Genomic DNA, 13,298 nt, shown 5'->3' on the forward strand with positions numbered 1-13,298 from the left:
GAGAAAAGTTTCTCAACTGCATCCTTATATGAAGTCCGTGGTGTTTGACATCTGGCTCACTTCAGCTCATTTCTACTGACACATCTTCTCGCCGTCTTGACTCCCTGGATGCTTGGAGCCAGCTGATTTTTTCCAGGACCCATTTGTGTTATAAACCTGTATTTTAAGGCTTGCCACGTGTTCCCAACCTTAAAGAGTGAGCACATACTGTTCTCTCACCTGCTCAGGCTGCAGAGCTGCCAGGGTCCTGCCACCAGCTCGAGCCCTTTCACCCTGCTGCTCTGCTGGAGGGCCTGCCAAAACAAACAAACAAACAAAACACAACCACAAGACACGCAGACAAAGGTTACAGCCCATGTGGGAGGAAACGAACGCTAACCTTTCATCTTCCAACTCTTTACTCAAAGCAGGAAAACAGGTACGGTCCTAATAGACATATCAAAGAAATTCACTGTATGCCAGAACAGGAAAATCTGTATCAGATACCAAAATGCTGCCACGGTCCCCGAGCACAGCCCTTTTCAAGGCATCACGGAGATTCAGCAAGATCATCCAGGTCATAGGGGACAAACAAGCTCGTATCAAAGCTGCACACAGCTTGTATCAAAGAGACTTGACAAAGAGCAAAAGAATACAAGGACGGCTAAATCTCAGGGCGTAGGAGAAAACTGAAAACAGGGAGGCATCCTTTGAAAAAGTTTAATTAGACAACTAACGAAAAGAGAAAAGATTGCAAAACAACACGGGAATGTACAAACAGCGCTGGAAGCCGAAAGCGGCCTGAGTAACAGCTTGCAGAATAGCTGCTCTCTCCACGCCTCTCCCTGTGCACACTGAAGGGTTCCTACGGAAGAAAGGTTTTCTTCTTGGCGTGGATATCAAAGAACCTGTCTCAAACTGAAACGATACAGAACAAGTTTTGAAACAGAAGCAGAAGTAACAAGTCAAAAGGCTCACGCAGCATTTCACTAAGGAGTTCTCAAGTAGCTCACGGATAAGCTACGTTTTCATTTTTAACTCTCTTGAAATTGTCTGTAGGACAGATGACTTGAAATGTGACTAATAGGCCCGGACTTCTATTTCAGAAGCGTCCTACAGAAATTGCCAGAGCAGGAATTCCCACATTAAGGAAAATAACAGGAAGTAAGAAAAGAACTAGCGGACACTTGATTAAGAAGACTTAATTAAGGAGCGTTAAAACAGCTTTTTAAAGCGAGGTCATACTTTATAAAGTAGAGCGTATTTTCGTGTTCTTTGAAAAAAAGTGACACACGCGAGGAGATAAGAGTTCATTTTAAAAAGTTACCTGACTATTTCAAGTGTGTTTTGGAAGACAGAAGACAAAAGAAAGAATGGGAGTAACCACGTTCCATGGTAGAGGAAGGGTCGCAGTAAGATTTCACCTTTACTTTTGCTGTTCACCATACTTGTAATAGTCTGAGACGTGGGGTTACAAGATGAAAAGCTTTATAGCTGATACAAATTTATTGCAGTAGGACAAAGTGAAAAGCGCTGATATCGCACTTTTTCCCAGAAAGGAACTTCTCGGAAAAGGAGCTAAGTTTCCTGGTGGACGCCAACTTGAACACGAAACAGCAATGTGCCTTTGCTGCAAAAGCAGCTGAGGGTATCCTGGGTGGCATTAGGCAAAGTATTGCCAGCAGGTCAAGAAAGGCGATCCTCCGCCTCTGCTCAGGAACGGTGAGGCCGCACCTGGAGTGCTGGGCCTGGGCCTCCCAGTACAGGAGAGACCTGGACACACTGCGAAGAGTCCAACGGAGGGCCACGAGGACGGTAAGGGACTGAAGCACCTTTCCTATGAGGACAGGCTGGGAGAGCTGGGACCGCTCGGCCTGGAGAAGAGGAGGCTTGGAGGGGATCTCATCGATGTCTGTAAATACACGAAGGGAGGGTGGAAGGAAGACAAAGCCAGACTTTTCTAACTGGTACCCAAGGAACAAAAAAGGAGGCAACAGACACAGGCCGAAACATAGGATGTTCCCCTCCTGTGGTTTCCTGAACATCAGTAAATACTTTTTCGCTGTGAGGGTGACTGAGCACTAGCGTAGGCTGCCCAGGGAGGTCGTGGAGTCACGGTCTTTGTGAGGTTTCAAAACCTGTCTGGACGTGGTCCTGGAAAACCAGATCTGGGTGGCTCTGCTTGAGCAGGGGTGTTGGACCGGGTGACCTCTGGAGGTCCTTCCGACCTCAACCAGCCTGTGATTCCTTTGCAGCCGCTATGCAACCAAATAGCAAGCACAATTCAAAGCAGATAAACGTGAAGAAATGCAGAGGCAAAAGGGGAAATCAGGCCTCGGTACTGCACATAATCCTATGAAAACATCACCCCAATGCTCATCAGCGTCGAAGAGCAACTTACACGTTTAAGCTTTTGGAAAAGGCCTAGGAAAGGCAACAAGAAACATCACCAGTCTAATCAAAACTCAAAGTTAGCCTTGCTATCTCATAAACTGAAGGTTCATTTGCATCTTGGATGCTACACAGAATTTTATTTTTGCCTATCTTAAAAAGGTCACAGTAGAATAAAAACAGTTTCAGCCAAGAGAAACAGGGATCACCAAACTTTTGGAACAGTTTCTGTAGAAAAGGACTAAGAAAAAACCTTTTTCATGTGACAAAGAGACGATGAGGGAAAAGACGATGTCTCATATCATAGAAGTTGAACAGAGATCGATCACCCGTGTTCTCTTTCCATACAGAAGGCGGGGGCATCAAAAGCTAGCAGGAAGCAAACTTCAACGCTCCTCCTGCCCACAAACACACACAAAATAAAGGAAGCAGTTCTCCACATAGTGCTAGCTCCAGAGTTTACGCACAATACCTAGTTAAGGCTCGTGACTGCTGTGACCCACGGATGCTAAGTGTTTACATGGGTTCAAAGGATATGGCCGATTTTTACAAGAAACACATTAAGCGTTTTTATACTCAAAGGCATTGGCTTGTCTTAAAGTGCAAGTCACAAGTATCGCTCTATACTCGTTCCATTCTGCTAAGACCACCGATCTTTGGTCTGACTTTCTGCGGCCCTTGTTACATTGTCACAGCAACACAGAGGCAGGAAAACATTCCTGCATACGGTAACAAAAGACCGAGTCATTAAAAGAACTTACGACAAAAACCCAAACTACACACTATCTTAGTTCAGCCGTACATTCTATATGCACGCTTTCACCCTGGAATCTTCAATAATAGATGATAACCTCTAAGACTAAAAGCAATACAAATTCTACCTAGTTCTTTGAATGCAAGTCTGATGCAGCAAGTCATCAGCTGGAAGGAACCCGAGCAGAGGATTCAAGATGTTCTATTCCAACATTAAAAGTTACCTTTCAAAAGCCGTTTGTCAAGCAGAGCGTAGTTTCCCATTTGTTGAACAGGCAGGCCTAGCCAAATTTTGACCCTAAACTTCCAGGAAATCTCTACAGCTCCCAATGTACATGTTACTTCCGTACTCACCTGCAGGTTTTACCTCTGAAAAAAAAGTTCCAACTTTCTTCCCTTCCACAACACCTGTGATGACACGACCCGAGATCTTTGGGTGGGTTCCACTTGCAATCACTGCAGAGGTGCCTCCTTGGAGGGCCCACAGAGCTGCTTTCACCTGCGATGAAGGATAGAGCCAGTTCCCGAAAATGCACTTGTTATTTGAATCCCCATGCTCAACACGAATTCTTGCTCCACTTTGATCACTTATGTTTCCCACCTGGGATTTGGTTCCAAACGTCACCGATTGTTGGTCTCCTGGGTAGGATATGTCAGTGAGCTTTGCATCATCGGATCCAGGAGGGCTGTCAAAGAGTCCTGAAATGAATAATAAAAAATTGTTAATGTTACATATCTTCTGTTCCAAAGCTCACCAGGGAAAAATAACTAAAGCCTTTGAGGCTAAAATCCTGTATTCCACTCTACAGGATTCAAAACTTCCACTGAACCCTCCTTTTGTGGAACTGAAAGGATGAAACACTAACATGCAGGCTCAAGATGCGTAACTTCACCGGAATTGTAGCTAGTGTGAGGAAACAGAATATCCACATGCTGAATAGCATCACGTACGCTGGGAAGTACCCACACTTCAGTGAGGTTAGAGAGAAAACCGGAAAGAAGTTTCCAGCTTTTATACGGTTCAGAATCAGGGCTGACACACAAGAGTGCACAACTGAACAAAGGACAGTCCTCTTCACCTAAAATCTCAGATGATATTCCCGAATGCTGTGTTGTACACTGATAAACCGGGCAACTTAGAAATATGTATAAAGGCTAACTATTGAGTTCTGCAAAGAAAGGACACAAGACTATAGACACACACTTATTCATTTTAAATAAATATTGTACTTTTATTTAACTATGTTCTGAGTTGAGCGATACTTCTGTTTACCTAACATGTAAACCCTAAACTCTACCGCCAAACTTCCCAGAAGTTCTATGCGAACAAACACGTCACAGATTAAAGCGCACAAGTGAAGAGTACCTGAACTCTTCCTTTACAGCTTGGGAAGGAAAGGACACTTCTTTCCATAAAGAAGATACCACAGCAAATGAATAAGCTGTGAGGAAATGGGAGCGGTGTTTTCGTTTGTTTTTTATTTTTATTTTTTTATAAGTTGTTTGGACTACCATTTTTGTTATTTTTTTTTCCTGAGGCAGTCATTTCAACTAGAATCAACCATGAAATCCATCTGAAACAGCTGGAAGAAACTGTGGTTATGAAAAGCCAACCTCCTTCCTTCTCGGGGCCTACAATATGGACCAAAGTCCAGAAGCCACCGAAGGAAACACGTCTGGAGATGATAAAAAGAGTACGTGATTTTGTTGATGGCCTGGTGTGAAACTGTACCAACCACCTTCCTCTTTCCAGAAAAGTACCTTCAACATCAACAGGTGACAGACTTCACGGCAGCACAGCTCACAAGACTAGACCACTACCAGCCACACGTCTGGGAGACAGAAAAGCTAGCAAGCTCCAGGTATCTGGAAAGCAATATCCAGGACATGTAAAGTACCCATAAATCACTGAAAGACAGAATCCACTGCCGGAAGAAGCAAACGATTGTAGAATAGCGTTCGGCTTATATGCAGGGAAAGACTATGTATTTAGAATCAGGAGCGTTACTCATGACTATATACAATTCCGAGGAGCTAGCAAAAGTACCGTAGCGTCCACACAGGGCGTGCCTTCCAATCCTTTTACCGGCTTTGTTGCCCTCCTCTGTACGCTTTCAGGGATCTTAACGTTCTTTTTATATTGTAGAGCCCAGAATCGCACACAATATTGAAGGAGAGGCTTCGCCAACGCTAAATACAGTGGGAGAATCACCTCTTTTGACCAGCTGGCTACACTGTGTTTAATGTATCCCAAAATGCTAGACGATAACCCGTGCTTCTGAATCCTCTAGCTATCTTCCCAGGGCCCTGAAATTTATTTTGATTGAACACAGACTTCTTGCTGCAAACTTGTTGGTACCCACGTGAAAGAGCAGGAGTAGGGAATAATCTGAAGTTTGAACTAAGCTCGTAAGCTCGCTAGCAATGTCCCTGATCCAAGCCCCAGGCAGGTAGAAAAGCTCTCGGTAAAGATGGTCTGGTCTGCAGATGGGAGCCTCTGTTCCCTTCAGAAGGCAGTCACCTGTGACTATAACCTGGCACTATTTCTTCACAACGCTGGCCTTGATCTCTCGATCACTCTACAATTCCACGAAAGGAATTGCCTCCCAAGTCGTTCTTGACTGACCGCAACTAGCGTTCCATAAAGCCCTGCAAGCACTTGTTCATTACTTCTAGGATAATTCTTAAAGCTGAAGCGGGACAAAGTTTTGTCCACAAAGGCCTTCGGGGAGACTTCTGAAAGGAAAACCAGGCCAAACCAAAAAACTAGGAACAGCAAGCGGCGTGTACGTCGGTTTTGCTAACAGAGTAACACTAACGTACTAGGAATTTCCACGTTCTTTGCCCTCTACCTTGAAAGTGTCACCCAATTCTGTCAGTGTTCACCATCAGCTTCTTTTTTTTTTTTTTTTTTTTTAAAATTTCCACATGGACATCTGAGAAAAACATTTCGAGTCCCCGTCATCGAGGGAGAAGAGGAGAGGAAAAAAAAAGAAAAAGAGAGGGGGGTGGGGAAGAAGCACAGCCATTCCTTTCCTCAGTAATGTGAGCAAAAAGTTCAGGCGCTCGGCAACAACAGAATCGTAGAATATCCTGAGTTGGAAGGGACCACCGAGGATCATCGTTAAGGACCACCGAGTCAAACAACGCGCTTTGAAAGACAAAACGCAGAAGAACCTGCACGTTATTTAATCTCAGCTGTAGAGTCACGTGTATTTGTACCCGCTCATTTCTTCACCTGCCAGTTTATTGTGCTACAGACGTTACAGAACACACAAACTGCAAGGTTACTACTACCTTTTGTAACCGATGCGACCTTTGGTAGGGCTAGCCGTCTAAGAGAGCCACCAAAATCCCCTTCACGCCTGGATTTCACCCGGAGGTCGCTGCGACTTACCCGGACAGCTGGGACAGACGGGCTGCTCTTTCTCCTGGGAAACCTGCGACTGCAGCACGCCAGCTGCAGCTTTCCTCCCTTCAGCTGCCGCGCCACCTTCGCTCGGCGACAAACCCCGCGGGGGTCCCAGCGGCGGGGAGCTGCTTCTGCCCTGGTGAGCCGCAGGGAAAGGAGAGAGCCGGCCGTCAGCGCGCGGGGGGAGGAAAACCTCCGAGGCGCAGCCCGACGATCGAGCGCAGCGAGGACCCGCGCCCGGCCGCCGCAGCCCCCACCCCTCCCGGCCCGACGCTCCGGGGAAGCGCCCCCGAAGGCTCTCGCTCGCCTCACCGCCGGCAGCCGCGCTCGCAGCCAGCGGCAACCTGCGCCTCCCGGCGCGCACGGCCCGGCCCCGGCCCCGGCCCCGGCTCGGGGAAAGACCGGCCGCGCGCCACAGAACTACAGCTCCCAGCATGCCGCGGGACGGAGCAGTCCATCCGACCCAGAGGGGAGTCGGCCAAGCGCACGCAACCGCCCCCCCCCCGCGCCGCTTCGCCCCCCTCTCCCCCAGCCCTCCGAAGCCCCGCGCAGTGCAGACCCCGCCGCACGCCCGGTCCGCTCCGCTCCGCTCCGACGCCGCCCCCGCCCCGCACAAGGGCCGTTTCCGCAGAAGCCGCCGACCGCGTGGCGCCCCAACCGCCCGCCGCCTGGCCCCCTCCCGGCCCGGCGCCGACCACCAACCTCGTTGCGGCACCGCGCCGCGGCGGCCCGACCCGAGCTGAGCCCGGCGCGGCCCGGCCCGACAGCTTCCGCCCATAGTGCCGGCAAGCCCTGCACGGCACCTCCGCCCTGGGTTCCTCCGAGCCAATCACGGAGCGTTTCCGCCCTGAGTTAAGGCTAGCCGTGACGCCGCTTCCGCCCTGGGTTCCCAGCCAATCATGAAGCGTATCCGCCCTCAATGACGGCTCGCCAGGACACCACATCCGCCCTCACGGTCCAGCCAATCACGGAGCCGTTTTGGCCCTCAGGGAAGGCACGCCCTGACGTCACTTCCGCCCTCGGTTCCCTCGCAGGTAACGGGTCTCAAGGTAGTTTGTTCCCTTTAAACAATAACAGAGGGCGGCTGTGCTTCAGAACGATTGCATTTCTTGAAATCTATAGGAAGCAGTCCGTGAAATATGATCTCGGAACCTCGCCTTTTAAGCATTAGAGGCAAACCTGCTATTTGTATGTGCTCCTTAGAAGCTAAACTGTCAGTCTGCAATTGTTTTACCTTTACTGCAACTCAGGACCGCACTCGGAGCGCTGACTCAATGCCGTGTGTGCTGTCTCCAGCTAGCTGTCAGGCGCACGCTGCTCCACGGAGAAGTCAAATTTCCTCTGAAATTGCTTACCCAAACCAGTATGGGACGCAATAGGAAACCAGGGAGGAAGCAACCTCTCCTCTGCACTCAGAGTCCGTCCTGCCGTCAGCTACAGCATGGGACAGAAACCGTATTATTCAGATGCGGAGGTATCAAAGATGATCCTCTGAAGTCGCATCGGAGAACTTGAGGCTGGGGGCTGGCAGGAAAAAAAGTAACTAACAAGACAAGCCATCCTAAGTCTGTAAAAAAAAATAGAAAAAAAGGAAAAAATAGAAAAAGGTCGGAGGGTGGGGGTGGGAAGGCAGTAAGAATCAGCCTGATAAAAGGTTTACAAATGAGATGAAGAAGAAGAGGAGAAGGGGAGAGATTGTCTATGCAAGGCAAGAGACCCAGGAGGCAAAGGCTGAAGTCTAGGCAGGCAGACTAGAATGTGACGAGGAAACATGCTGGCTTTCTATGAAGAACAGAGCTAGCAGCAAGGAAGTAATAATGGCAGACGAGGGAGACTAGTGCCTTTTCCTTTCACGTGAACATACTCCCTTCACTAGAGCCTACTCCCCTTCAGTATGAAACGAGGACCAACGCTCACAAAATTCAGTTATAAAATAGGAAGCTGCCCTTTGGCAGTCTCTTTCTAAGTGCCCATACCCATCACTTGCTCCTCAAACACTTGCTCATACGTTAGAGAAATGCTCAATCAGTCTTGCTAAAAATACTAGCAGTGAGAGCCTAGACTCATCGCTCCACAAGCGAGTGAAAGCAATCATTCTGCCTCGGTGCAAACATGCAGTATCAGTATGGGACAGACCACTCACAGCCTAGAGCTTCTACTTTCTGTGCTAATTTTTTTTTTTAGCATATATTCTTAACAGTTGCGATTTGCTATTAGCAATCTATATCAAACATTTGATGTTTAATGGTAGCCTGCAACTCAGCTGCGTTCGGCATGGACAGGAAAGTGCTCATTGGTAGGAACCTCATAAATTGCAAGTTAAGCAGGGAACCTACGTTATAAGACACGTGCAGAAACCGCAGCACCTGAACGTAAGCTAACTCCTTCTCTACGCTGGGTATCAAAAACCAACCCTGAATAACTCTCGACATTGCAGAAGCAAGTCCCAAGAATGTGCCCGTAGAGGAAAAAAAATTGGGATGGCAACAGAATTCATTTCAGAAGAGTCTTTTGAGGCAAGACTTCTTGCAGCCTTCCAGTAACTCACCAACAGAAATACGCTTTTGTTATCAAAGACCTCTCTGCATTACAGTTTGCGACGTGCCAGTTTCACACATTTTCTAACCCAAGACCAGCTTCTCGATGCACCCCTCGAACGCAAGAGAACGGATTTAGTCTATGCTGCCTGAACTGTACTTTCCTCAGTCAGAAGGTAATATGGTTCGTTCCGGAAAGCATCATTTTTCAGTAACAACCTTCCCCACAGGGGCCAAACATCACGTTAACCAGCCCAGGAGATACTCATGCTATTTCATACATGACGATAACAGGGCAGATACTTGCTATATTCAATTCCTAAAGCGAGCCTCCTTTGGCAAAAGAAAACGCTATTTATTTATTTATTTAGATTTTTTTATTATTTTTTTTTAAACAATGCCGTGGGTTGCTGTTTTCAAAGGCCTCTCTGTCTTCTCTGATGAAGACATCTCTCATGTAATTATGGAAGCTGCAGCTGTTTCCACTGACAAGCTCTCAAAGTCCTGGGCTCACTAACCTGTGACAGCCGCAATATCCAATTGCAGGTGACGGAATATTCTAGTTCTGCTCATTTCCTTTGAGGCCCAGAAAAGCTCATGACAACAGGAGTACCATGAAAGGACCCATAATATTACCTTTATTTTCAGCTTCTTCTAAGTCCTTCTCGTTTGCCAAGAGAATTTCTTCTCTCTGATCACGTAACAAGTCAGCAAGACAACAATCAATCTCCGCTCTCTGAAAGAGAAAAGTTTCTCAACTGCATCCTTATATGAAGTCCGTGGTGTTTGACATCTGGCTCACTTCAGCTCATTTCTACTGACACATCTTCTCGCCGTCTTGACTCCCTGGATGCTTGGAGCCAGCTGATTTTTTCCAGGACCCATTTGTGTTATAAACCTGTATTTTAAGGCTTGCCACGTGTTCCCAACCTTAAAGAGTGAGCACATACTGTTCTCTCACCTGCTCAGGCTGCAGAGCTGCCAGGGTCCTGCCACCAGCTCGAGCCCTTTCACCCTGCTGCTCTGCTGGAGGGCCTGCCAAAACAAACAAACAAACAAAACACAACCACAAGACACGCAGACAAAGGTTACAGCCCATGTGGGAGGAAACGAACGCTAACCTTTCATCTTCCAACTCTTTACTCAAAGCAGGAAAACAGGTACGGTCCTAATAGACATATCAAAGAAATTCACTGTATGCCAGAACAGGAAAATCTGTATCAGATACCAAAATGCTGCCACGGTCCCCGAGCACAGCCCTTTTCAAGGCATCACGGAGATTCAGCAAGATCATCCAGGTCATAGGGGACAAACAAGCTCGTATCAAAGCTGCACACAGCTTGTATCAAAGAGACTTGACAAAGAGCAAAAGAATACAAGGACGGCTAAATCTCAGGGCGTAGGAGAAAACTGAAAACAGGGAGGCATCCTTTGAAAAAGTTTAATTAGACAACTAACGAAAAGAGAAAAGATTGCAAAACAACACGGGAATGTACAAACAGCGCTGGAAGCCAAAAGCGGCCTGAGTAACAGCTTGCAGAATAGCTGCTCTCTCCACGCCTCTCCCTGTGCACACTGAAGGGTTCCTACGGAAGAAAGGTTTTCTTCTTGGCGTGGATATCAAAGAACCTGTCTCAAACTGAAACGATACAGAACAAGTTTTGAAACAGAAGCAGAAGTAACAAGTCAAAAGGCTCACGCAGCATTTCACTAAGGAGTTCTCAAGTAGCTCACGGATAAGCTACGTTTTCATTTTTAACTCTCTTGAAATTGTCTGTAGGACAGATGACTTGAAATGTGACTAATAGGCCCGGACTTCTATTTCAGAAGCGTCCTACAGAAATTGCCAGAGCAGGAATTCCCACATTAAGGAAAATAACAGGAAGTAAGAAAAGAACTAGCGGACACTTGATTAAGAAGACTTAATTAAGGAGCGTTAAAACAGCTTTTTAAAGCGAGGTCATACTTTATAAAGTAGAGCGTATTTTCGTGTTCTTCGAAAAAAAGTGACACACGCGAGGAGATAAGAGTTCATTTTAAAAAGTTACCTGACTATTTCAAGCGTGTTTTGGAAGACAGAAGACAAAAGAAAGAATGGGAGTAACCACGTTCCATGGTAGAGGAAGGGTCGCAGTAAGATTTCACCTTTACTTTTGCTGTTCACCATATTTGTAATCGTCTGAGACGTGGGGTTACAAGATGAAAAGCTTTATAGCTGATACAAATTTATTGCAGTAGGACAAAGTGAAAAGCGCTGATATCGCACTTTTTCCCAGAAAGGAACTTCTCGGAAAAGGAGCTAAGTTTCCTGGTGGACGCCAACTTGAACACGAAACAGCAATGTGCCTTTGCTGCAAAAGCAGCTGAGGGTATCCTGGGTGGCATTAGGCAAAGTATTGCCAGCAGGTCAAGAAAGGCGATCCTCCGCCTCTGCTCAGGAACGGTGAGGCCGCACCTGGAGTGCTGGGCCTGGGCCTCCCAGTACAGGAGGGACCTGGACACACTGCGAAGAGTCCAACGGAGGGCCACGAGGACGGTAAGGGACTGAAGCACCTTTCCTATGAGGACAGGCTGGGAGAGCTGGGACCGTTCGGCCTGGAGAAGAGGAGGCTTGGAGGGGATCTCATCGATGTCTGTAAATACACGAAGGGAGGGTGGAAGGAAGACAAAGCCAGACTTTTCTAACTGGTACCCAAGGAACAAAAAAAGGAGGCAACAGACACAGGCCGAAACATAGGATGTTCCCCTCCTGTGGTTTCCTGAACATCAGTAAATACTTTTTCGCTGTGAGGGTGACTGAGCACTAGCGTAGGCTGCCCAGGGAGGTCGTGGAGTCACGGTCTTTGTGAGGTTTCAAAACCTGTCTGGACGTGGTCCTGGAAAACCAGATCTGGGTGGCTCTGCTTGAGCAGGGGTGTTGGACCGGGTGACCTCTGGAGGTCCTTCCGACCTCAACCAGCCTGTGATTCCTTTGCAGCCGCTATGCAACCAAATAGCAAGCACAATTCAAAGCAGATAAACGTGAAGAAATGCAGAGGCAAAAGGGGAAATCAGGCCTCGGTACTGCACATAATCCTATGAAAACATCACCCCAATGCTCATCAGCGTCGAAGAGCAACTTACACGTTTAAGCTTTTGGAAAAGGCCTAGGAAAGGCAACAAGAAACATCACCAGTCTGATCAAAACTCAAAGTTAGCCTTGCTATCTCATAAACTGAAGGTTCATTTGCATCTTGGATGCTACACAGAATTTTATTTTTGCCTATCTTAAAAAGGTCACAGTAGAATAAAAACAGTTTCAGCCAAGAGAAACAGGGATCGCCAAACTTTTGGAACAGTTTCTATCATTTTTGTTGTTTTTTTTCCTGAGGCAGTCATTTCAACTAGAATCAACCATGAAATCCATCTGAAACAGCTGGAAGAAACTGTGGTTATGAAAAGCCAACCTCCTCCTTCCTTCTCGGGGCCTACAATACGGACCAAAGTCCAGAAGCCACCGAAGGAAACACGTCTGGAGATGATAAAAAGAGTACGTGATTTTGTTGATGGCCTGGTGTGAAACTGTACCTACCACCTTCCTCTTTCTAGAAAAGTACCTTCAGCATCAACAGGTGACAGACTTCACGGCAGCACAGCTCACAAGACTAGACCACTATCAGCCACACGTCTGGGAGACAGAAAAGCTAGCAAGCTCCAGGTATCTGGAAAGCAATATCCAGGACATGTAAAGTACCCATAAATCACTGAAAGACAGAATCCACTGCCGGAAGAAGCAAACGATTGTAGAATAGCGTTCGGCTTATATGCAGGGAAAGACTATCTATTTAGAATCAGGAGTGTTACTCATGACTATATACAATTCCGAGGAGCTAGCAGAAGTACCGTAGCGTCCACACAGGGCGTGCCTTCCAGTCCTTTTACCGGCTTTGTTGCCCTCCTCTGTACGCTTTCAGGGATCTTAACGTTCTTTTTATATTGTAGAGCCCAGAATCGCACACAATATTGAAGGAGAGGCTTCGCCAACGCTAAATACAGTGGGAGAATCACCTCTTTTGACCAGCTGGCTACGCTGTGTTTAATATATCCCAAAATGCTAGACGATAACCCGTGCTTCTGAATCCTTTAGCTATCTTCCCAGGGCCCTGAAATTTATTTTGATTGAACGCAGACTTCTTGCTGCAACTTTGTTGGTACCCACGTGAAAGAGCAGGAGTAGGGAATAATCT

General features: G+C 47.1%; 1 protein-coding gene across 1 annotated transcript in view; it reads right to left on the bottom strand.

The window, feature by feature from the left end:
* The window catches only part of LOC310899438 (uncharacterized protein), a gene marked incomplete at its 5' end in the record, with an annotated part of 31,942 nt that extends 23,427 nt beyond the window's left edge, over nucleotides 1-8,515 (bottom strand). The window contains 6 exons of the mRNA XM_083835790.1: nucleotides 3,478-3,622; nucleotides 3,725-3,822; nucleotides 6,521-6,671; nucleotides 7,238-7,382; nucleotides 7,891-7,969; nucleotides 8,512-8,515. Of these exons, the coding sequence (XP_083691916.1) occupies nucleotides 3,478-3,622; nucleotides 3,725-3,822; nucleotides 6,521-6,671; nucleotides 7,238-7,382; nucleotides 7,891-7,969; nucleotides 8,512-8,515 (622 nt within the window). The remainder of the gene's footprint in view (nucleotides 1-3,477; nucleotides 3,623-3,724; nucleotides 3,823-6,520; nucleotides 6,672-7,237; nucleotides 7,383-7,890; nucleotides 7,970-8,511) is intronic.
* Nucleotides 8,516-13,298: the final 4,783 nt, after the last annotated feature.

This window comes from Anser anser (assembly GCF_964211835.1).
Source record: "Anser anser genome assembly, chromosome: 4".
Taxonomy (NCBI): Eukaryota; Metazoa; Chordata; class Aves; order Anseriformes; family Anatidae; genus Anser; species Anser anser.